This window comes from Panthera uncia (assembly GCF_023721935.1).
Source record: "Panthera uncia isolate 11264 chromosome A1 unlocalized genomic scaffold, Puncia_PCG_1.0 HiC_scaffold_17, whole genome shotgun sequence".
Classification (NCBI taxonomy): domain Eukaryota; kingdom Metazoa; phylum Chordata; class Mammalia; order Carnivora; family Felidae; genus Panthera; species Panthera uncia.
Genome location: NW_026057577.1, coordinates 37,680,809 through 37,707,028, shown reverse-complemented (window position 1 = coordinate 37,707,028; position 26,220 = coordinate 37,680,809). Strand labels below are relative to the sequence as shown.

The 26,220-nt window shown below is 38.8% G+C and overlaps 1 protein-coding gene across 2 annotated transcripts in view; it reads left to right on the top strand.

Annotated features, from left to right (window-relative positions):
• The window catches only part of LARS1 (leucyl-tRNA synthetase 1), a 77,483-nt gene extending 60,871 nt beyond the window's left edge, over positions 1 to 16,612 (top strand). Inside the window, exons 28-32 of one of the 2 annotated variants that reach the window (XM_049648528.1) lie at positions 1,747 to 1,857; positions 4,376 to 4,480; positions 6,645 to 6,740; positions 11,216 to 11,348; positions 16,218 to 16,612. In XM_049648528.1, coding sequence (XP_049504485.1) covers positions 1,747 to 1,857; positions 4,376 to 4,480; positions 6,645 to 6,740; positions 11,216 to 11,348; positions 16,218 to 16,423 — 651 coding nt within the window. In that variant the 3' untranslated portion in view covers positions 16,424 to 16,612. The remainder of the gene's footprint in view (positions 1 to 1,746; positions 1,858 to 4,375; positions 4,481 to 6,644; positions 6,741 to 11,215; positions 11,349 to 16,217) is intronic. The other variant, XM_049648529.1, reaches the window with a different exon arrangement.
• The last annotated feature ends 9,608 nt before the right edge of the window (positions 16,613 to 26,220 follow it).

Sequence of the window (26,220 nt, the reverse complement as noted above, 5' to 3'; positions counted from 1 at the left end):
AATGAAATGAAATTCAGACAGCACATTTGGGACTCTGCTTATTAGTGATATATGATATAGGCATTTATTTGTAAGTAGATAGAAATGATACTGTTTTTATTTTTATTTATTTATTTATTTATTTTTTCAATATATGAAGTTTATTGTCAAATTGGTTTCCATACAACACCCAGTGCTCATCCCAAAAGGTGCCCTCCTCAATACCCATCCCCCACCCTCCCCTCCCTCCCACCCCCCATCAACCCTCAGTTTGTTCTCAGTTTTTAAGAGTCTCTTATGCTTTGGCTCTCTCCCACTCTAACCTCTTTTTTTTTTTTCTTTTCCTTCCCCTCCCCCATGGGTTCCTGTTAAGTTTCTCAGGATCCACATATGAGTGAAAACATATGGTATCTGTCTTTCTCTGTATGGCTTATTTCACTCAGCATCACACTCTCCAGTTCCATCCACGTTGCTACAAAGGGCCATATTTCATTCTTTCTCATTGCCACGTAGTACTCCGTTGTGTATATAAACCACAATTTCTTTATCCATTCATCAGTTGATGGACATTTAGGCTCTTTCCATAATTTGGCTATTGTTGAGAGTGCTGCTATAAACATTGGGGTACAAGTGCCCCTATGCATCAGTACTCCTGTGTCCCTTGGGTAAATTCCTAGCAGTGCTATTACTGGGTCATAGGTAGGTCTATTTTTAATTTTTTGAGGAACCTCCACACTGTTTTCCAGAGCAGCTACACCAGTATGCATTCCCACCAACAGTGCAAGAGGGTTCCCGTTTCTCCATATCCTCTCCAGCATCTATAGTCTCCTGATTTTTTCATTTTGGCCACTCTGACTGGCGTAAGGTGATATCTGAGTCCGATATTTGTCCAATTTGTCATTTGCAAATATCTTTCCCCATTCCGTTGGTTGCCTTTTAATTTTGTTGGTTGTTTCCTTTGCTGTGCAGAAGCTTTTTATCTTCATAAGGTCCCAGTAGTTCGAAATGATACTATTTTTAAAGTTTATTTAGTTAGAGAGAGAGAGAGAGAGAAAGAGATCAAGCATGGGAGCGTGCAGGCAGGGGAAGGGCAGAGAAAGAGGAAGAGAGGGAATCCCAAGCAGGCTCTGTGCTGTCAGTGTGAGAGATCACAACCTGAACCAAAATCAAGAGTCGGACGCTTAACTGAAATGATACTATTTTTAATAGGTTGATAGCCAATAGTATCAACAGGCATTCTTAAATGATAGTCTTTTTAATAGGTTGATAGCCAAGGATTTTATTTTTTTTTCACATTTGTGGTAACAATTTATAAGGAGTGTTGAAAAGCAGACATTATATAAATCTTGTATAATGGTTGTGCAGTTTTCATTTTGATATGACTAATGACATGTTTTTACAGGTTTGGAGACAAACAAGATCTTTATAAGACTATTTTGTTTTCTCACCAGATAAGATCTAAAGTTACAATCATGGAGGTGTTTTTAGTGTAAGGGAAAATTAAATGTTCAACAGGATGCACCTATTTTCTTTGCCTTCCCAAAAAACATATATCCTTTAAATTTAGAGGGAATAGAAGACTCCCTTCCATATTATACATTCATGTTTCATTTCCCCATGATGCTTGGGGCTGCACCATTTTCTACTGTATTCTAACAGACTAGTAGAGGCCACCATTCTATGGCCGACTTCCTGCAGGTACATGTACTATTTCGCATTATTTAAAAAATACTTTTCTCCACGTTCCTCTCCAACCTATTTTTTTAGGGCAACAGCAGAAAATTGCCTGATAACAAAATCATTGCTAGCGAACTGGGCAGTTTGCCAGAATTGAAGAAATATATGAAGAAAGTGATGCCATTTGTTGCCATGATTAAGGTAAGCTGTGGACCTCATGTAGCAGTGACTATGTGAGTAATGGTTAGACGGTAGAAGGAAGGGGGAACTTTGAGTATAGTCTTTCCCAGGAAATCTGCTAAAATAGCACTTTTCAATCAGTGGTTGTGACAAATGAGCGATCATTTTGGGGGTTTATCTGTACAATTGCTGAGTATATGAAAATATGCATTGTGGAAGAAAAACTAGTTTAGAATTGTTACACTAAATGATTCTCTTCGTGTTCTACCTTCTTTTCTGTTTAGGTGGGAACCATATTGTTTTTGGCTTACATTAGGGTGTTTTTGTTAGCTCCTTTTGCTGGAACCAAGGTAGTACATTTGGATAGGTTTTGCTTAAGAGGATAAACATTGATTATAGTGGTTAGACCAGAGTTTCTCAACAGTGGTCTGTTGATACTGTGGGCTGATAGTTCTCTGTTGTGGGAGGCTATCCTGAGCATTATAGGATGTTTTGCAGTATTTTTGGCTTCTACCCACTAGATGGCAATAGAACATCCTCCTCACCTGCTCAAGTTTGGACCCCAAAATGTCTCGAGACATTGCCAAATGACTCTTGGGGACATCATATGCTCCCCCGCCCCCTCACCTCTCCTGTTGAGAAATCATTGCATTAGACTCTTAGCTTTCTTCAGAGAAATAACTGATTTATTGCATTAAAAAAATTTTTTTTAAACATTTATTCATTTTTGAGAGTGAGAGAGACAGAGCGTGAGTGGGGGAGGGGCAGAGAAAGTGGGAGACACAGAATCAGAAGCAGGCTCCAGGCTCTGAGCTGTCAGCACAGAGCCCAGCAGGCAGCTCGAACTCACAGACTGCGAGATCATGATCTGAGCTGAAGTTGGACGTTTAACCAACCGACTGAGCCACCCAGGCGCCCTTGATTTATTGCATTTCTTAAAGAGAAACAGATGGCTGTATGTTGCTGCTGATCTCAGGCTCTGGGATCAGATAGATCTTGGTCCAAATCCTTTTTGTCCATCACTTCTTAGTTTTGAGACCTTAGATAAATCACTTAAATTCTCTGGGCCACATGGTTTTTCATCTGTAAAATGAGGAAATTAATAAAACCTACATTTTAGGAATGCTGTGAGGAATACATGAAATAATATACTCAACACACTTTAATACTTTCTGTCAAAAGGTAGGCTTAGTAAATTTTTTTAATGTAATAGTATATTTCACTCTGCTAGGAACATGGTGGTTATTCTTATAGCTTAGATTAATTCTTTAATCTTCTAGGCTACAGATGCCTGCGTGATGGAGACCAAAATTCTAGATTGTCCTGTATTGGAGTAGATCGTATTCTTAGGAAAGCCTTTTCATTCTCCTAGACCAAAATCAACTCTCTAAGCCTATGGTCTTTGAAGTTTCAGAAATAATTTAGAACCTACACCAATCAAGTTATAATATATATGCTGATATGTCCCTAATTCATTGGTTCCCTACTTAGCTAGTGCCACCGGTCAAAATGCCAGATCCGTTGTCAATACGTGGATCCAACAAAATATTTCATTATTGATTGCAAAGGCAATTAAGTTTGATGATGTACTTTAAAGAATCCAGTGGAACTCATTTGACAAGTTCTGTAGTTAAATGATACTAGATCCAAGAGGTGGCTTTTCAGAAAACCAGTGTTAGATTGTTTCAGTAGTAATATTTTTTTTTTCAGTAATATTGGGGACTTGCCAGACAAATTAATGGTTTGAAACTTTTTTGAAAAGCGTTTTGTAAATCTGAGAATAAGAAAATGGCTTCTAGCACTTTTTCACAGGACAAGAAACAGGTTGGACAGTAAGTGAAAACAGTGAGTATTAGGAATCTTGTCAGGTCGCTTTCATTTAGTGCAGCATGTTCTAGGCAGTTAGCTATACTTGTGGATATAAGCTTGGCTCTCGAAGGTTATATTTTGAGTGGCAGAGATTTTGTTTCATGTTCAAGAAAATTAAGAATAAATTGTTTTTCATGTGCTATCAGATTATCTCAGTACCAATATAACCTAAATTTTTTTTTAATTTGTAGAAATTTTTTGTTTGTTTATTATTAATTCACTATTCTCTGAACTAGCTTTAAAGATGTATTATCTTAGAAAATTAAAAAAAGATTTTTTTTTTTCTTTCTTTTCGGTTACCTGAAGGGATATTTCCACACATTTGTTTGATTCCTTGTCAAAGTGAATTCTTTGGGCTTGCATATTAAGTCATTCTAAATAAACAATGATAAAATGCTATTTCTTTTATAAATCTGAAAACCTTGTCCCTCCAGGCTTTTCGGTGTTGCCTTAGTCTTATCATACCTCAAATGATAATTATTCTGAGCCAATAATTTCATTAACGAACAAACATAGATAAGGGAAACCATGAGTCCAAGGCCTTTCCTTCAACTGTTCAAATTTGAAGATTTTATCAGTTGAGAGAAGAATGATTGCTTTGGAGGAAATGTATTCATTTCAACGTATTCTTAATGTGATTTTTGTTTTTCAAAACTGTTTTGGCTATTAGGAAAATCTGGAGAAGATGGGACCTCGTGTTCTGGATTTGCAATTAGAGTTTGATGAACAGGCAGTGCTGATGGAGAATATAGTCTACCTGACCAACTCCCTGGAGGTACAAGGGGCCAGGGATTGTAACAACTAGTTGACTGTAGTAAATATAGTCCATTTTTGTTTTATATATATATTTTTAATGTTTAATTTTGAGAGAGAGAGAGAGAGAGAGAGACAGAGTACAAGTGGGGGAGGGTCAGAGAGAGAGGGAGACACAGAATCCGGAGCAGGCTCCAGGCGCTGAGCTGTCAGCACAGAGCCCGATTCGAGGCTCAAACTCACAGACTGAGAGATCATGACCTGAGCCAAAGTCGGATGCTTAACCGACTGAGCCACCCAGGCACCCCATCTTTTGTTTTATAATAAACCTTTTTATAAACATCTTCTGTGTTTAGTACCTTTGCCAAATATACCTGTCAAAAATATTTTTGGAGGGAGGAGAATGGATGGGTATAGAAGTTGCAGGAATTAAAAAATGATTGTGATCTTATTCCGTTTATCAGTTACTTTATTTTTAATTTATTTATTTACTTACTTATTGAGAGAGAGAGAGAGAGAGAGAGGGAGAGAGAAAGAGAAAGAGCAAGAGTGGGAGAGAGGCAGAGGAAGAGAGAGAAAATGTCAAGCAGGCTACACATTCAGTGCAGAGCCCAGTGTGGGGCTTGACCCCACGACTCCAGGATCACAGCTCCAGCTGAAATCAGTAGTCGTTTGCGCAACTGATGGAACCTCCCAGGTGCCCCTATCAATTAATTTATACATAAAATACTAATTGTATGTGCCTGGTTTTTCCTCCCACAATTCTCCTTAAAAAAACGAGGGGAGACCTTATGTTTATATTTAAATGCTTTCAAAGTCTCTCATATTATGAGACACACTGAATTGCTTCTTTTTTTTCCCCTCTCCCATTGAGACCTCCAATTTACAGAATTGGCTTAATTAGAATCCTTTGTCCATGAGATAGTATCAAGGTCCATGCCTGGTCCTGTTTTGGATTGTTTTAAAGTTAATAATGTAATGAATATTCCTGAATTTACTCCTCAACTCAGGAACTAAAACACTACCAATAGCTTTCACCTAATTGTGAGTTTCTCCCCATTCCACCTTTCTGCCCCAGTCACTTCATATATAGTTTCTAAAAATGCTCTCTCTCAGGCAACTTAGGCAGAAGGAAAGATAATTTGCCCTAGAAAACTGTGTTAGAGGACTCAAAAAAGTGCTTCTAGTGATAATGAAGACATTTGAGTTAAAACATGCAAGTGTAGATTTTGAATGAAATTGTTCCATGAAATATGGTAATAAAGTTATTTCTAAATAAGCACTTTATGTCATTTAATTACAAATGAGTTAATAATTAATTAATAATGGTAGTCATTTATTTTGTGCATATTTCTAAATGTTCATATACCTGGAGGTCAAAAAAGTTCTTGGATTTTTTTCATTGGGACAATGGGGACAGGTTATATTGAAGGTCATCTTATATTCAGGCATATACATTATACTACATTTCTGAGGTTTTCCAGAAACCTCTGTCTTTTATCCTGTTTTTCATTTTCTCTGATATAGCAGGTAGATGCTAGATTTCACTATAGAAAATGGTAAACATGACTATGTCAATAATACCATGAGACATTTAAGAAGAGTTAAATAATTGATTATAGATTATAGATGTCATTTAATGTTCATTTGAAATTAATAAAGTCTAATGGTCTAATAATTAAAGACCATGTTCTTAAGAAAAAAATTTTTTTGATGGACATAAAAATGATTTAGTCTTTTTCTTTTATTTTTCTTTCTTTCTTTTTTTTAATGTTTATTTATTTTAGAGAGAGAGTGTGAGCAGTGGAGGGGCAGAGAGAGAGGGAGACACAGAATCCCAAGCAGGCTCCAGGCTCTGAGCTGTCAGCACAGAGCCTGACTCCAGGCTGAAACTCACAAGCCATGAGATCATGACCTGAGCTGAAGTTGGACACTTACCTGACTGAGCCACCAGGCGCCCCATAGTCTTTTGCATTTGAAACAATGTTACCTGTGGGAGCATTTGACCTGAGTTTCAGAGGGGTCTCTTAGTCCTGTCCTGTGCTTGGCTGGCTTCCTGAGGAATACACAGACCATTTCATGTTAAGTGGAGAAGCTAGTTTTCCTCTTTGGTGAAATGAGGTGATGATTAATTGCAGTCATATTAAGTGATACTAATGACTTTCATTTTCCCTCCTTGTATTTAGCTAGAACACATAGAAGTCAAGTTTGCCTCCGAAGCAGAAGATAAAATCAGGGAAGATTGCTGTCCTGGGAAACCACTTAATGTTTTTAGAACAGAAGTAAGTTGAAATGATTTCACTGAATCATTGTATTTTAGAGCTAGAAGAGACCTTAGATATTATATCCAAGCTCATCATTGAAGGATGGAAGGAAATGAGGTGCAGAGATGCAAAGTGATTGCTTTGGTCTAAGCCACAGGTTGTTAGAAATGAGGCTGGATTTGAGCTCTTCTAATTCCCTGGTTGATGCTGCGCTCACTTTCCTTCACTCTGCTCTTATGGGTGGCATCCCACCTCCCACAACCCCTCCAGCAACCCCTCTGTTTGTTCTCTGTATTTAAGAGTCTCTTATGTGTTTGTCCCCCTCCCTGTTTTTATATTATTTTTGCTTCCCTTCCCTTATGTTCATCTGTTTTGTATCTTAAATTACTCATATGAGTAAAGCCATATGATAGCTGTCTTTCTCTGACTAATTTCGCTTAGCTAATACCCTCCAGTTCCAACCACGTAGTTGGAAATGGCAAGATTTTATTCTCTTTGATTGCTGAGTAATAACCATTGTATATATATAACTCTTAGGGTCAGGCGTAAGGCAGGGTAAAGATAGGAGTCAGAGGCTAAAAAATTTTAGCAGTCAAAGGCTTTATTTGGGAACTAAGGTCTCGGGCGAGGTTCCGTGACTCAGGGAGAGAGAGAGAGAGAGAGGAGTCAGGGAAGTCCCACCCAGGTGTGGTGGGGTGGGGTTTTTAAGCTGCAGCGGTTCCGGGTTTAGGTCCGGGTGGGCCTTATTTGAATCAGGTTGTGCTGTCGCTTGGTGATTGGTTGACCTCCAGTTCGTTCTGGCAACTTTTCGTTGAGTTGCGCTGGCAAGATGGCCGTCCCCTCTACTGTGGTTCCAAGGACATCGTAACATACACCACATCTTCTTTATCCATTCATCCGTTGATGAATATTGGGGCTCTTTCCATACTTTGGCTCTTTTGATAGCATTGCTGTAAACATTGGGGTGCATGTGCCCTTCAAAATAGGATTTTCAAAACCTGATTTTTTTAACCTTTTTTTCTTTTTCTTTTTTTTATTAATTTTAATTCCAGTATAGTTAACATACAGTGTTATATTAGTTTCAGGTGTGCAATACAGTGATTCAACAATTCTGTAGATTACTCAGTACTTGCCATGATAAATGTACTCTTAATCCCCATCACCTATTTCAACCATCCCCCCCAGCCACCTCCCTTCTGGTAGCCATCAGTTTGTTCTCTATAGTTAAGAGTCTGTTTTTGTGTTTGTCTCTTTTTGCTTTGTTCGTTTGTTTCGTTTCTTAAATTCCACATGTGAGTGCAATCAGTATGGTATTTCTCTGACCGACTTATTTCACTTAGCAGTATAATCCCTAGATCTGTGCATGTTGTTGCAAATGGCAAGATTTCATTCTCTTTTATGGCTGAGTAATAGTCCATTCTATATATATTTATATATTTCTATTTATACACACACACAGACACCCCACATCTTCTTTATTTATCAATTGGTGGACATTTGGGCTGTTTCCATAATTTGGCTATTGTAAATAATGCTGAATAAACATATGGGTGTATGTATCCATTTAAATTAGTGTTTTCCTATTCTTTGTGTAAATACCCAGTAGTGGAATTACTGGATCATATGGTAGTTCTATTTTCAACTTTTTGAGGAACTTTCATGTTGTCTTCCAGAGTGACTGCAACAGTTTGCATTCCCACCAACAGTGCATGAGGGTCCCTTTTTCTCCATGTCCTTGCCAACACCTGTTGTTTCTTATGTTGTTAATTTTTAGCCATTCTGACAGGTGTGAGGTGTTCTCATTGTGGTTTTGATTTGCATTTTCCTGATAATGAGTGATGTTGAGTGTCTTTCCATGTGTCTGTTGGCTATCTCTGCATCTTCTTTGGAGAATGTCTGTTCACATCTTCTGCCCATTAAAAAAAGTTTTGTTTTTTTTTTATGTTTATTTATTTTCAAGGGGGGGGCGGAGACCGAGACTGAGTGAGGGAGGGGCAGAGAGAGAAGGAGACACAGAATCCGAAAGCAGGCTGTCAGCATAGAGCCTGATGCAGGGCTCGAACTCATGAACTGTGAGATCATGACCTGAACCGAAGTCGGAGGCTTAACGGACCGAGCCACCCAGGCTCTCCTGCCCATTTTTTAATTGGATTATTTGTGTTTTGGGTGTTGACTTGTGTCAGTACTTTACATATTTTAGATACTAACCCTTTATCGCATATGTCATTTGCAAATATCTTCTCCCATTCAGTAGGTTGCCTTTTAGTTTTGCTGTTTCCTTCTCTGTGCAGGAACTTTTTATTTTGATATAGTCCCAAGAGTTTACATTTGCTTTTGTTTCCCCTGTCTCAGGAGACATACCTAGAAAAATATCGTTATGACCGATGTCAGAGAAAGTGCTGCCTCTGCTCTCTTCCAGGATTTTTATGCTTTCAAGTCTCACATTTAGGTCTTTAATCCATTTTGAGTTTATTTTTGTGTCAACACCTGACTTTTATTAAAAAATAAAGTGGAGGGGCGCCTGGGTGGCGCAGTCGGTTAAGCGTCCGACTTCAGCCAGGTCACGATCTCGCGGTCCGTGAGTTCGAGCCCCGCGTCAGGCTCTGGGCTGATGGCTCGGAGCCTGGAGCCTGTTTCCGATTCTGTGTCTCCCTCTCTCTCTGCCCCTCCCCCGTTCATGCTCTGTCTCTCTCTGTCCCAAAAATAAATAAAAAACGTTGAAAAAAAAATTAAAAAAAAAAAAAAAAGTGGAAATTGATATATAAGATTTTTTAAATAGTGAAAAGGAGCTTTCTTACTTTAGATGGGTCTTGGTTCGATAAGGTTATTTAAGATTTTTTAGCTTCTGGCATAAACCAGATTGATGAATCATCTTACATTATACTAGAAATAACTTTTTTCCCCTTAGTTTTTGGCCAGTATTGGTGAAGATAAGCAGGTTTTAGAGTTTTGGGAGATTCTGTTTATTTGCTCTCAATCCATTGCCTGGTGGAGTGCAACTGTGGGAGTCCATAAAATGCCCTACTTTTCTTGATAAGTATCCTGTTACTTTTACCACATTTAATTGAAAATGCAACAAAGACAAAAAGCCTATTTGAAAGAATGAAGGCCTCATTACATTAAAAATATGTGGTTATTTATTTATTCATTTATTTATTTTAAAGGTTTTTTCTTTTTTAAGTTTATTTATTTTGAGAGAGAGGGAGTAGGGGAGGGGCAGAGAGGGAGAGGGAGACAGAGCATCCCAAGCAGGCTCCACACCATCAGTGCAGAGCCCGATATGGGGCTTGATCCTGTGAACCATGAAATCATGACCTGAATCAAAGTTGGATGCTTACGTGACTGAGCCACTGAGGTGCCCCTATTGTTGCTTTTTATTTAAAAAAAAAATTTTTTTTTAACGTTTTATTTATTTTTGAGACAGGGAGAGACAGAGCACGAACGGGGGAGGGTCAGAGAGAGGGAGACACAGAATCTGAAACAGGCTCCAGGCTCTGAGCTGTCAGCACAGAGCCCGACGCAGGGCTCGAACTCGCGGACCGCGAAATCATGACCCGAGGCGAAGTCGGCCGCTCAACCAACCGACTGAGCCACCCAGGCGCCCCTATTGTTGCTTTTTAAAGTGTAGTCCTTTCGGGGCACCTGGGTGGCTCAGTCAGTTAAGCGGCCGACTTCGCCTCGGGTCATGATTTCGCGGTCCGCGAGTTCGAGCCCTGCGTCGGGCTCTGTGCTGACAGCTCAGAGCCTGGAGCCTGTTTCAGATTCTGTGTCTCCCTCTCTCTGACCCTCCCCCGTTCGTGCTGTCTCAAAAATAAATAAACGTTAAAAAAAATTTTTTTTTAAAGTGTAGTCCTTTGGCCCATTGGATAGGTACATGAAATAGAGTTCCCTTTACAAATATGTTTCTGTCAAGCTACTTTCAAGCGTTCCCTTAAGCTACTATGTCTTTAAGTTTTTCCTAAGACTCAGTTGACTTTTTCCACTTAAAATAATGAGCAAAGTCTTTGGCTATATAGCTTATATAATGTAGGAAATAGTATGGTATATGATGGGGTTTAATCCCGGCTCTGCTTCTTACTAGCTCTGTAACCTTGTTAATGTTTCTGGTGCTCAGCTCTTATCTGTGAAAAGAGGTTTTAAAGAACTACCTTTCAGCTTATAGGAATCATGTCTATAAAATGCTTAGTACAGTACCTGGTACATAGTAGAAATTCAGTAAATGATGGGAGTTAAAAGAAGAGAAAATATAATTATTGTTGTTCTCCATCATCAGTATTGATATATATAGTCAGTCATTTTCATCTAGGCATTTGGTTGTAAGCATGAGCTTTTGTACATCTTTTATTTCATATTTGAGTATCGCTTGGTCTTGATATTAGACTACCAGAATTAAATTTTTCATTGAGCATTAATACTTTTATAGAGATTTTCCCTCCCTCAGCAGTATTCGAGTTTGATTTTGTAAAACAATCATTTTCTCTTTATTTTCCTAGCCTGGTGTGTCAGTTTCCTTAGTAAACCCCCAGCCATCCAATGGCCACTTCTCAACCAAAATTGAAATCAGGCAAGGAGATAACCGCGATTCCATAATCAGGCGTTTAATGAAAATGGACCGAGGAATCAAAGGTAAATGGTTTTCCTGAAATGCACATTTGGCAGTAGTTTGCAGACATGAGTTTTTTTTTTTTTTTAAAGGTTTTTTAATGTTTATTTATTTTTGAGAAAGAAAGAGAGAGACGGAGCATGAGTGGGGGAGGGGCAGAGAGAGAGGGAGACACAGAATCTGAAGCAGGCTCCAGGCTCTGAGCTGTCAGCACAGAGCCTGACACCGGGCTCGAGCCCACGAATTGCGAGATCATGACCTGAGCTGAAGTTGGGCACTTGACAGACTGAGCCACCCAGGCGCCCCTGGACATGATGAGTTCTAAGCAGAGGGGAGAAAGGAGCATCTGGTCTGCTGAGGGACAGCAGTGGCATGTTATGCAAAGAGTATTGGGCTCAAAATCAGGAAGCCTCTATTCTCTTTGGGATGTTGTGGCTATGCAGCTTGGTGACTTGGCCATGTCACTTAAACTCTAAACTGACCTCTTTTTTAGTAAAAAGAGGACAGTTGGATTAGATAGTTTTTCAAGACTCTGCCTAGCTTTAGAATTGTAGCAAGCAATTTCCTTCTCTTAAATGTTTTCAGACAGAAGGTGTACATACACGTAATATTTCAAATTAACCTGCTTACTAGGTCTGTTCCTGGGGAAGGAAGAGAAACAGAGTGAAACTTATTGAGCATATTCCATGTATTAGCCATTTAATCCTTTTACTGCCGTAGAATGTAGAGGGTATTATTATTCCCTTTTTGCAGATGATGAGATAGAGTTCCAAAAGGCTAAATAACTTGCAGTTTCATTAAGGTAGTATATCCTCGAGTTGGAATCCAAACTCAGGTCTGTTTGACTCCATAGCTTGTATTCTTTCTTCTAAACAATATGCTTCCAGTTAAAATATGTAATTAATCTTAATTTCTTACCAAGATTAAGTCTAGATCTTCTATGATTAGATTTAATATAATATATATAATAAATAATATATAATAAATAATATATATAATATATAATAAATAATAAAAAATTTAAAAATATAATATATAATTATATTATATATATTATATTATATATATATTATATATAATATGTTAATATATTATATATATTATATTATATATTCTTTTTCTATCACTCAGCCACGTTTAAGGGGGAGCAGTGTGAAGGGAGTTAGTGTGTCTTTCCATTATTTTTCTTCTAAATTATAAAGACAAATTAATCTCCAGATTCCCTATTTTGCATTCTCACTCTCTCTTCTTGATGGCAATCAAGAGTTGATTGGGTTACATTCTATCAGTATAGAAATTTTCTGAAAAGATTTCGAAATCTAAGACAATGACCTAATTTATGGAACGATATTCAGGTCAGCCATATCACATTAACATAGAAGACTTAAAATAGCTCTTTGGAATTCATCCTACACGTATTTTTTGTTCTTTGGAGGTCATTTATTCATCTTCTGTGGACATTTCTTGAGAGACTATGAGTAGAGTGTATGCAGTATACATGTGGCGGCTCGTGTGTGTGTACCTGGGGCTTTGGGGAGCCCACAGAGTGCTGCTTGTTAGGCGGCTGTGTCTAGTGAAGGAGCAGGGTGCGAAGTTATTCACATACATGATCATAACCTAAGGACAAACTGCTGCATACCATAAGGGAGGTGTAGATAAAGTTTATAGCACAGAAAACAGTGAGATTATTTCCAGCTCTGGTGATCAGGGATGAATTTACAGAGAAAACACTGTTTAGATGGGACCTTGCAGGTTACATCCAAGAGGGCGAGGGGAAAGGGCATGCCAGCAGGAGGGAAACACTAATGTCTGCCTGTATAGCGGCAGTGTGTTAGGGCTAGGGAGTTTTCATTTGTAAACATTTAAAAAAATTGTGGTGAAATATCCATAACATAAAATTGGCTGTTTTTGTGCTTTTTGAACGTACATTTCAGTGGCATCAAGTTTACTTACATTGTTGTGCAACCGTCACACTGTTCATCTCCAGAACTTTTCCATCATCCACACTGACACCTTATACCTGTTAAACAGGAACTCCCCGTTCTACCTCTCTCTACTTCTTGGTAACCACTGCTGTCCTGTCTCTTTGCATTCCACCATTCTAGGTACCTTGTAGAAGTGGGATCCTACAACGGTGTGAAGAGGTGGTTTATTTCCCTTAGCAAAATGTCAGGGATCGTTCATGTTGTTACAGACATTTATCACATTCCCTCAGTAAACCAGGCAGTGCCATCCGTAGAACTCACGGGCCACAAAATGCAGAACTTGAAAACTGTGCAATGGTAACGTCTTGGGAGCCTTCCTGTGGCCTTCCATTTGGCTGTTTTGTGTTGCATATATTCAGTCACGAGAAGATTTGGGGAAAGGCATAACTCTTATCTTTGAAGAATAATATGATGGCATTTAAAGAAAATAGCTGTGGGGACCCATGTGATAGGATTACTCTGAAGTTGTACTGTGTGAGAGGATGTATTCCTCTATTGAACATTGTGTTTTGTAATGTTAAAATTGCCTCCCTTTAAAATATGCTCAGATACAGGGCTGACTAGTTTCTTCAGCATTGTGCTGAAACGTGTTTTCTATATCTTGCTTCTTCTCGCTGGGCCTCTGGCATGATTCTTATATCCTTTGTCATACTGGCTGTGAATAATATTATCATAAAGTACTTTAAGTTTGATGTTTGTAGCTGCTGTGAATTTTCGAAAATGGATAGAAACGTTAGGGTGGAGTTAGAAATGGATATTCCTTCAAGTATCTGCAGAAGAGCTCTAACCTTGAGACTTTTCCAGGAGCCCTCAGGATGCTTTGATACCCAAAGGAGCTGAGTATATTGAGTGTATGAGATGGGAAGGGAGTGAAATTCAATTACGTATTTCTCACTCTGTTTGCTGCATAGCCAGTAAGTTGTCCAATTAGTGCCAATTGCATTGAGGGTGATTATAATCTAGGTCCAGGAAGAACTGGAGTAAAACCATCATTTCTGTCCACAAAGGCCACTGAGCAACTATTTGAGGATAATGACTTTAAATCACTCCCAGCCCATGCCCCATATGAACTGATACCATGGAGGTGAAAGGCTCCATTTCACATTATCAGTCCCTAGGGACTTTCAATCACTCTCATCTTTTCTCTAAGTGCCTTAATTCTTGTGTAGTTGCAGACTTAAATTTCTACATTTGCAATGACGAGAGAAGTCTGGGATAAGAAAAGATAGTAAAACCGCTCCAAGAATTATTGGCAGTAATGAGCTGCATGGTGAAACATCAAAGAAAATAATGTTTTGTCACTTAGATGCCGGATTGAGTATTAAGGTTTCTTTGAAATAGTTTGATTCAGAATTGCTTGGAATGATAAGGGAGGTCTGTTTCAGAGAGGAAGGGAGAGAGAGAGAAGGAGGAGGAGGAGAGAGGAGGAGGGAGGAGGAGGAGGAGGAGGAGGAGGAGGGAGGAGGAGGAGGAGGGAGGAGGAGGAGGAGGAGGAGGGAGGAGGAGGAGGAGGAGGAGGATAGTGAAGGGCAGGGGAGAGGGAAAAAGTGAGAGCGAGAGGTGGGGGTGCAGACCTACAGTATTTCATGTATTTTATGCCTCATGCATAAAACCTGCTGGTAGAACTTCTCACCACATCTGTAGCAAAATATTTAGTATCAATGTGCATGTTGAATTGTAATAGCTGTTAAGATAAATTGTACTCTCTCCCCCAAATAGGACTTGCAGGCAGGGTTTGCCTTCGTGGTAGTCTGAGGTAATTGTTCTGTAAGCTTCACTCTCCCTATGCTAAACTTGCCGCCTTTCAGTCTTTGTCTCCCAAAGAAAACATAATGCCTGGATAACTTGTACTCCTGGCATAGCCACCAGCTGCATTAATGTCTGCTTTTATCTCTTATCCCTCTCATGCTAAGCTTCATACTCTCAAAGCAACATGAGAAAGTGTAGCTCTCAGACCACCTAGCAATCTGCTTTAGAGAGGGGTAGGAAGTAAATCAGAAAATATCTTCTATTTCTGTTGATCGGGTTAAGTATAACTAGCCATGCTACACTTAGAATGAGATATAAACGCACAATCAGCATTTGTAGTCATTTGTGATGTTTTCCCACTATATAAAATAAAAGCATTTGATGTTGGGACATCTCAGAATTGCTGAAATAAATTTTTTTTCAGGCTCAGTTGTTGGCAGGATTTTTGGATCATAAATTTGTTCGAGGGACAAGTGCGTTCTTTGCCAGGAGCCATCTTATCAGCTTGCATAAGAGCAGATCAGGAAAATCGCAAGCAGGGTAGGGCTGGAGCTCATCCAGAAGCTCAAACTTCTGAGAGCTGTGCCCTTTCCCCTGTCCTTCCCCATCTCTCCTTGTCTCTCATCAGCTTGGTAATACAAACACTTTTCATCCTTTGAGCAAAACAAGAAACTGGTAATGCTATTTCTTAGAGTGGTAATTCTTCCTCTAAAAGTATCTTTCCAAAAAAGCTACAACGCTTGCAGTTTTAATGTATCCCAGGAGCAAGACAAGAAAGAGAAATAAGTTTTGGACTGATTGATATTTTGAAAAATGGTTAATTGAAGCATATAAAAATTGATTTGAGAAACCATATAGGATAGTGCTCAAAAATATACTCCATCCTTCCTCTTGGTTTGTAATTCGAGATGTGTTATGTAGAATCTCTGTATCTCTGAATCTTTGATCTGAGTAGAAGCTGACAGGATGGAGATGTGTTAGATTTAGCTTGGCTTTCTGAGATGGAGTCTTATTTAATAATCTCATACAAATATCTTTTAGGTAAACAACCAATGTGTTTAAAACATGAATTGTCAGGTTTAGGCATGGGTTTGAGTCAGTGACTGTAATTAAATGCTCAAATTGATCTTTTTTTTTTTTTTTTTTTTTTTGCTGTAGACCTTTCTAAAGTGAAGCTGATGAGATTTGATGATCCACTCTTGGGGCCTCGGCGAGTTCCTGTCCTGGGAAAAGAGCACACTGGGAAGACCCCCATTTCTGAGCATGCTGTTTTCCACGTGGACCTCATGAGCAAGAAAATTCATCTCACTGAAAATGGGCTAGGGGCAGATATTGGTGATACAATTGTTTATTTGGTTCATTAAACTCATGCAAATTGGAGATATATCCTGGTTTCTGGAGATATGACTATTCTGTGTCTACAGATTGGCTATGAGAACCTAAGACTGAACCTTGATAGACTTCATTTCTAATGATCAAATTCTGCATGTATTCATAATTACACCAAGTCATCTTGGGTTCCTAGACCTAATAAATTATTTTTTTCCTCCTTGGGACTTCTGAGAGAAGTAGTTTGTATCATTTTTTATTTTTTATTTTTTTATTTTTTGGTCTTTTAACAAATTACTGCTATTTCCTAGAAGCTTCCTTTTTTAAGTTTATTTATTTATTTTGAGAGACAGAGACAGAGACAGAGAGCAACTGGGAAAGGGGCCGAGAGAGGGAGAGAGAGAATCCCAAGCAGGCTCCACACTTTCAGTGCAAAGCCTGGTGTGACTCACCAACTGTGAGCTCATGACCTGCGCTGAGACCAAGAGTCAGACACTTAACCAGCTGAACCACCCAGGTGCCCCCAGAAACTTCTAGTCTTTCAGATTAACACAAAAGTGTCAGTATGTTTCTTTCATGAAGGGTACTTTATCTAGCAACTTTTCATATTATATCCATTATGGAGTTAGCGGTAAAGAAAAAAGTGAATTAGCTTGTTTTACTGTTTTAAAAAAAAACAGAACTCATGATGATTTAAAAAAAACACATGAGAATATTTTGACTTAATTATGATCACTAAGTATTTTGTATAAAGAATAAATAGGTCTTGTATTTATAAGGATTTTTTTTAACTTTAATATATTCGATTAACCACCAATAATATTTTTTTCAAGGCTAATATCAATGGTTCAGAAGCAGTTTATGTAACCATCTACACTAAATTTAGGTATTTTAATATATTTTTTTTTAAGTAGGCTCCACGCCCAGCACAGAAACCAATGTGGGGCTTGACCTCACAACCTTGAGATCAACACCTGAGCTGATATCAAGAGTCAGACGTTTAACTGACTGAGCCATGCAGGTGCCCCGAAATTTAGGCATTTTAAGAAGGATTTTCCCCCCAGAAATCTTCATTTATCAAATTTGTCTCGAGTCCAATTGTGTTTAAAGATCATGCCCACTGTATTGCAGATTTATTCCTTTACTCTCGCTGGAATGTCTTTTCATATTATTGTCTGTGCCGTTCCTTGTCATATGAGGAAAAAATATTAGGTATTGAATGACATTGGAGAAAAACATTTCCATTTCTTGAAGGGCTCAATTTGTGCAGAGACCAATTCTGATAACCCTAAGAAACCTGAATTCTAATCTTCAGGATATGTCAAGAGATTTTACTGAACTTCTTTATTTTGCAACATTTTGACATCACTGGGCCAAAATGAATGCTGTGTCATAGAGTCATTGAAGTAAGTCATAGAGTGTTAGAACTGAAAGATCCCTCAGAGATCAAGTGTAAGTCATTATTTATCTGCTGAAGCCTGGCAGCATAGCCTGGCAGGTAAGCTTACATACTGTCAAGCTAGATAAACCAGGTTAGTTTTCCAGTTTTTCCATTTGCTTCTTGGGGATCTTGTCCAGTTACTCAGCCTCAGTTTCCTCATCTGTAAAATGGAAGTAATAATGTGTCTACTTTCTAGTCTTATTGTGAGATATTTAGATGAAACAATCTTAGAAAATCCTGTATATAGCATAGTACCTGGCGAATGGTAAGCCTTCAGTAGGTGTTACTTATTAATAATTAATTTTAAAAAAGCCCCAGGATATATTGGCTTAAGATTACTCTCAGCTATAATCATGTCCTTAGTATTGGTTTCTGTGAGGCCACCATCGTGTTGTTTGTCCTCCTTTAGATTCTTTTGCTGCTCTCAATCTGCACAACCTTGATTATTCCCCGAGAAATTATTCCTCAAGTAATCTTTCCTGGTGCCTAAATACAAACTCACTTAACTTAAAGCTAAGTTAAGTTTAACTTAACTTATAGGCAAATTAAACTATATGTGCTTGGCAAAAAATCAAAAAGCAAATGAGGAAGGAAAATAATTTTAATATTGTGCATGATTATGCCTATTTTATAAAATGAGCCTGTGAACTTGTGTTGCCTTGGATTAAGTGTGAGTTGGGATTCATGGATCCTCTGTTCCTGCAAGTTCATTTCCTTGGTCTCTCTTAGAATGAGCATCTTGCTGGGCTGAACATGCTTCTTGTGTTTAAAGATATCTAAGTTTCGTACAAGGAAGCCTTTAAGCATAAGCCCATTGCTTCACCTGGTGCTCCACCGAAGGAACAGCAATTAGTTGAAATGCCAAAGGAAAAACAGGTTGCTTTGGGCTAATGGCGTTGATAGGAAATTGATACCTTCCTAAAGGATTTTAATTCTTTTTAAGTTGTGAAATATGCCCAGACACAAAAACTGAATAACGATAAGAAATATTTCATATACACACAAAATATTAAAAACAGTAAAAGTTAAATTCACAAAAATATTAGCAATAGCAAACCGGTCTGCCAATAGAGCAAAAACCTATATAATCACCACTCAAAGAACAGCACAACGCTGGCACTTCAAAAGCCTACCTAGTGCCTTCTCGCGTAAAGACAAGCTTGCGTCCCATTCAGTATACAATCGTTTCTATACATGTTCTATGTGAACGTGAAAACAGTGTCTATTCTGCAGTTATAGAGTTCTGTATATGTCCTTCAGGTCATAGTTGCAGACTGAACTGTTCAAATGTGTATCCTACAGTTTTCATGCTTTGGTTTTGAGAAGGGTACTAAAATCTACCAAGATCATGGATTTACATTTTCCTCCTTACAGTTCACATAGTTTTCGTTTCATATATTTTGATGCTGTGTCATTAGGTGTGTATCAATTTAAATTGTTATCTTCCTGGTAAATTGGCCTTTTTCCTTTTTTAAATGTTTATTTTTTTTGAGAGAGAGGGAGAGAGAGCGCGAGAGAGCGCGTGTACAAGTGGGGGAGGGGCAGAGAGTGAAGAGACAGCTGCCAGCACAGACCCCTGTGAAATCATGACCTGCACCAAAACCAAGAGTCACACGCTTAACCAGCTGAGCCACCCAAGCACCCCAAACTTTTAGGAAGTGTTCCTCTGTTTTTAGAAGTTTTTTGCCTAAAGGCTATGATATTATCATAATAACATCAGTTCCCTTTTGGTTAGTGTTCCAGTGGAATATCTTTCTCCATCCTTTTAACCTTCTGTAGCTTTATTTTATTTTAACATTTTATTTTGACAAATTTTAAATGTACAGAAAAGTGGAAAGATTGACCAACAAGCAGCCATATACCTGTTACCTAGATTTACTAGTTGCTAACATTTTGCCACCTTTGCTTTCTCTCTCTCTACATATGCAGTTTTTAAAGTTTATTTATTTATTTTGAGAGAGACAGAGCATGAGCAGGGGAAGGGCAAAGAGATAGAAATAGAATCCCAAGCAGGCTCCACTCTGTCAGCACTGAGCCCAGTGCAGGGCTAGAACTCATGAGACATGAGACCACGACCCGAGGGAAGATCAGCAGCTGGATGCTTAACCGACTGAGCCACCCAGGTGCTCCTCTAAATATGCATTTTTATTTATTTATTTTTTATTAAAAAAATTTTTTTTTTAAATGTTTATTTATTTTTGAGACAGAGACAGAGCATGAATGGGGGAGGGTCACAGAGAGGGAGACACAGAATCTGAAGCAGGCTCCAGGCTCTGAGCTGTCAGCACAGAGCCTGACGTGGGGCTTGAACTCACAGACTGTGAGATCATGACCTGAGCCGAAGTCAGATGCTTAAACGACTGAGCCACCCAGGCGCCCCTAAATATGCATTTTTATATAAAGCTTTTATTTTGGGATACTTTTAGATTTACAGAAAAGTTACATCTATTAAACAGAGTGTTCCTGTACATGCTTCAATCAGTTTCTTCTCATGTTAACAGACATCTCATATAATAACTTTGGTTCTGTTGTCAGAGGTGAATAATTAGCATTGGTATTTTACTATTAACTACATTATAGGCTTTATTTGGATTTCAGCAGTTTTTCGACTGATAGCATTTTGCTATTATAGGATCCAACCCAGGATACCATTTTGCATTTAGAATATACTTTTAAAAAATTCTGAACCATTTGACGCTAAGTTGCACACACCATGACACTTTACTTTTCGATACTTTAGCACGTAACTCCTAAGAACTAAGACAGTCTCCTGTATAATCACTATATATACACACACATACATATATTTTGCTCAAGAAATTTAATGTGATGCAATAATTTTAGGTAATAAGCTTTCTTAATAAAAATGAAGTAATAAAATTTCCTGATAACTCACTAATAATTTTTTTAAAACTCTTAGGATCTAATTAAAGATCAAGCATTACATTTTGTGATCATGTCTCTTGACCTCCTTCAAACTAAGAAAATTTCTCAGCTTTTCTTCTTTGGTCTTTCATGACTAGCATATTTGAAGACTGTGGCAGTTATTAGTACTTTGTCTCACAATCTGGATTTGACTATTTTCTCATTATTAGATTCAGATTTAAAATTTTTGGCAAGACCGACTACCTGGGTGACATTTCCCATTGTATCACATCAGGATGGCTATATTGATACATTGGTGTGTTTCCATTACTGGTTAAAGTGGTGTTTTCAGGTTTCTCCATTGAAAAGATACCTTTTCCTTTTTATAATGAGTAAGGTGATATTTTGAGACTTACATGAATATCCTGTTTACCTGCAAACTTGCATGGAATGGTAGCATTCATTGGTCATGTTTTCTGCCATTTATTATTACATTGGTAGTTGTAATAAGTTGATTTTTTTTTTTTAATGTTTACTTATTTTGACAAGGAGAGAGAGGGAGAGAGAATACAAACGGGAGGGGCAGAGAGAGAGAATCCCAAGCAGGCTGTGTACTGTCAGTGCAGAGCCTGACGCTGGGCTCGATCTTGAGATCATGACCTGAGCTGAAATGAAGAGTCAGACGCTTAACCAACTGAGCCACCTAGGCGCCCCAGTAAGGTGAATACTTAATTTTGCCATTTCTTTTACATTTATTAGATATTGTTCTTCTGTAAAGAAGAGTCTTCCCTTTTGCTCTCAATTTTTTTCTTTCATCATTCTTTTCAAATCACTATGTACTGATGGACTCTTTCTGTTCATATATGCTGTAATCTCAATACATTTACTCATTTCAGAATTACCAGTCCAATAACCACTGTTGACAACACATCTACTAAGTAGAGGCCAGGTTTTTTTGAGTAAGTAAAATAGAAGTTTCGAAAAGTCAAAACTTGATCCACTTAGAGAATTTTTACTCTGGTTGAACCATATTCCCAGCTAACCATTCTCATTAGTTTCTGCATTGTCTTTCCTGTGTTTCTTTTTCCAAAAATAAGCACGTGTTTATATGCACTTTTTAAAAACTGCGGTAGAGTTGACACACAATGTTACACTAGTTTTACGTGTATAATAGAGTGATTCAGCAAGTCTTTGTGTTAGGCTCTGCTCACAAATGTAGCTACTGTCCCTGACCGTACAACACTGTTACAGTCCCACTGACTGTCTTCCCTATGCTGTGCCTTTCATTCCCATAATGCATTCATTCCATAACTGGAAGCCTGCACCTCCCACTCCCCTCCATTCACTTTGCCCACCCCCCAATCCTTTTCCCTCCGGCAGCCACCAGTGTGTCCTCTCCATATATGTACTTTATTTTCTCTTTTCTCATGCAAAAGCAGCATGTTATATATAAGTATTTTACACCTTGCATTTTTAAGTTAACATAGCTTGGATAGTTTTTCACTTCAGTTCATAGCGATCTTTTTCTTTCCTTCTCCTCCTCCCTTTCCTCTCTCCCCGCCTCTGTCTCCCCCTGCCCTTGTGTCATACTATTGTAAAGGTGTACCACAATTTATTCAACTAATCTATGGTTGGGTGTTTAGATTGTTTCTAAGCTTTTGCTATTTTATAGACTTTGTATAGAATTATATAGTGAGTAACTTTGAGAATACATAGTTTTATATTTGTGGAGGTCTATTTTTTTTTTAAGATTATTTTTAAGTAATCTCTTCACCCAACGTGAGGCTCAAACTCAACCCCGAGATCAAGAGTTGCACACTTCACCAACTGAGCCAGCCACCCTTATGGAGGGATATCTTAAGAGTAGCTTTCTAGGGGCGCCTGGGTGGCTTGCTAGCCTCTGACTCTTGATTTTGGCTCAGGTCATGATCTTAAGGTTCATGAGAACTTGCCCCATGTTGGGCTCTATTTTGACAGCACAGAGCCTGCTTGCGATTCTCTTTCTCCCTCTCTCTCTGCCCTCCCCCCTCTCAAAATAAATAAGTGAACTTAAAAAAATGTCTGTTTAAGAGTAAATTTCTAGAAGTGAGCTTGTAAGTCCAAGGGTAAATGCATATATAGTTTTGTTAGCCTATAATCCGGGCAAAAAGGCATTTTAGGCAGAAGTTACAGCAGGTATAAAGGCTCTGAGGCAGGGGCATGTAGCTGCTGTGCTGAGGGAATAGGCAGAGTCCCCATGAAGCAACAGGGATGAAAAGTGACCTGCTGAAGATCTTTGCACCAGTGGCAGAGCTCAACTGGGGCCCTGGCTTCCATATTGCAACACACTTATTTTGTTTGTTTGTTTTTTTAATGTTTGTTTATTTTTGAGAGAGAGACCAAGAGAGAGCAGAGGAGGGGCAGAGAGCGGGAGACACAGAATCCAAAGCAGGCTCCAGGCTCCGAGCTGTCAGCACAGAGCCCGACGTGAGGCTCAAACCCACAGACCCCGAGATCATGACCTGAGCTGAAGTTAGACGCTGAACTGACTGAGCCACCCAGGTGCCCTGCAACGCACTTACTAAACAAAGAACACATGCGTGCAAAACAGGAATGTATTTGACCAGAGCTCGTGTTGTCAGGGCTATCAGGGAAGAGTGGAGAGAAGTTTATATGGACCAGAGTCCAGTAAGACTCCAGAGATGAGGCAGAACATAATGTTTAAGATTGGAGTAACAGTTGAAGCAGAGCAGGGCCATATTCCTAACTTTTAGAACTAAGTGTAGATAAGGGCTTGGAGGTAATGCCAGGAGTGGAATCTTTATCTGAGAGGAATGAGAAGAAAACTGGAAACAGGTGAGTAAACTGGGCCGTATTATAAAGATTTTCAGATTCCAGGATGAAATTTGAAGCTGATTTGTCTGGAGAATTACTGCCACTTTTTGATGTGTGGATGAGGTGATAAGTGTCTTCTCTAGTTTGTGGTCGTTTTGTCCATCTCTTTTCACCGTGAAAAATTCATTCATTTAGTTGTTGTAATGATTATTTAGGAGACATCTATGTGCCTGGCTCTGGTAGGGTCTCATTGTTAGCTGATACTTCGTCACATTGTTTTCTCTCCTTGATGTATTTGGACATAACTTCACATCAGGGGTGCCTGGGTGGCTCAGTTAAATGTCCAACTCTTGATTTTGGCTCAGGCCATGATCTCACGGTTCTGAGATCGAGCCCGTGTCAACATGGAGGCTGCTTGGGATTGTTTCTCTCCCAGCTCTCCCCTCTCTCTCTCCCCTTCCCCTGTTCTCTCCTCTCAAAATAAATTAAAAAAAGGAAAAAAAAAGACTCAGAGGCCACCTAAGACTTGCAGCATCAATTAAGTTTTCTAATTGCCCACTATTAGGCTTACAGCTCGATTGGTTATAAGGTGGGAACCCCTTCTCTAACTTCCAAAACAAAAAAAAAACAAAAAAAAAAACAACAGGCTAGGACGTGATCCTTGCTCCTAAGGGCTTAAGGAATGTACTGCATTTTCACTTTGGAGGAGCAGGTGGCATTTGTTCTTCTGTCCCTCATTCTCCTTATCCTGGGTCCTGTTTAGAGCTGTCCTGTGCAGTAGTTGAGCTACTAACCACGTGTGTCTAGAGTACTTGGAAGGTTGCTGGTCTGAACTGAGGTGTGCTCTAAAAGTGTAGAACATACTTTCCATTTCACAGACTTAGTATGACAAAGAGAATATAAAATGTCTCTGTAATAATTTCCTTTGATATCAATTATGTGCTGAGACAATGCTTTGGGTATATTGTGTTAAAAATACATTAAGGGACGCCTGGGTGGCTCAGTCAGTTAAGCGTCCGACTCTGGGTTTCAGCTCAGGTCATGATCTTGCAGTTGGTGAGATCAAGCTCCAGGTCGGGCTCTGCCCTGACAGCATGGAACCTATTTGGGATTCTGTCTCCCTCTTTCTGCCCCTCCCCTGCTCGTGCTGTCTCTCTCTAAATAAATAAACTTAAAAATTCATTGAAATTAATTTCATATTTTTTGTTTTTACTTTTTTAAAAACATGGCTACTAAGAAATGTAAAATTGCGTATGTGGCTTGCATTATATTTCTATTGGAGAGTGTGGTCTAGTAACTTGATGAAATTTAGGGTAAACATTACATCATATTGCATCATATCAAGTGGTACATAGGATGAGCTTGTTCCACTCTTAGTAATACTAAATTTGGTATTTTTCCAAACTCTCCATTATAAAGACACATTTTGATAACTTTCAGAACTTTCCATTTTAAAGGTATATATATTTTAAACCACTTCCAGAATTTTTGTTGTAATGATACTAAAAAAAAAAAAAGCAACACTCAGAACTTTCCATTTTAAAGATAGATTTTGAGTATTTCTGGACTCTCCAGTGTTAAGATACGCTATTTTCTTTTGCAATTAGAAATCTGTGGAGTGATATTTTGGCACCTTGGGAACATCCTGTTTCCATTCTTTTTTACCTAGTGGTTTTAGTACCCCTTGAAGATCCTTTCCTGAATAAGTTATGTTAGAAGCTGTTCAAAATGGTGAGTTTTTAAATGCTATTATTTCTTTTTCATAAACAGTTCTCATTCTTCTGTAAAGAAGACTCCTTTTTCTTTTTTTCATTTTATTTTTTGGTGAACCAGTTATGTGGCATGTGGATTAGTCACTTCATATAATCGATGTTTGATTAGAAAAGTTAGGTACAAGTGAAATTTTTCTTTAATATAATTTATTGTCAAATTGGCTTACATACAACACCCAGTGCTCATCCCAACAGGTGCCCTCCTCAATGCCCATCACCCACGTTCCTCTCTCCCCCAGGCCTCATCCACCCTCAGTTTGTTCTCTGTATTTAAGAGTCTCTTATGGTTTGCCTCCTTCCCTTCCCTCTCTGTAACTTTTTTTCCCCCTTCCCCTTCTCCCCTGGTCTACTGTTAAGTTTCTCAAGATCCACAGATGAGTGAAAACATATGGTATCTGTCTTCCTCTGACTGACTTATTTCACTTAGCATAACACCCTCCAGTTCCATCCATATTGCTACAAATGGCATGATTTCATTCTTTCTCATTGCAGGCACATGTACCCCAATGTTTATAGCAGCACTTTCAACTGTAGCCAAATTATGGAAAGAGCCTAAATGCCCATCAACTGATGAAAGGACAAGTGAAATTTTAAAATACGGAATCAGGGGCACCTGGGTGGCTCAGTTGGTTAAAAATCTGAGTTCGGCTCAGGCCATGATCTCACGGCTTGTGGGTTCGAGTCCCGTGTTGGGCTCCGTGCTGACAGCTCGGAGCCTGGAGCCTGCTTCAGATTCTGTGTCCCCCTCTCTCTCTGCCCCGCTCATGCTCTGTCTCTCTGTTTCTCAAAAATAAATAAACATTAAAAAAAATTTTTAAATATAAAATATGGAATCAGCTTACACATACAATGGTTGTCAGGTCATGATCTCGCGGACCGTGGGTTTGAGCCCCGTGTCGGGCTCTGGGCTGATGGCTCAGAGCCTGGAGCCTGCTTCCAG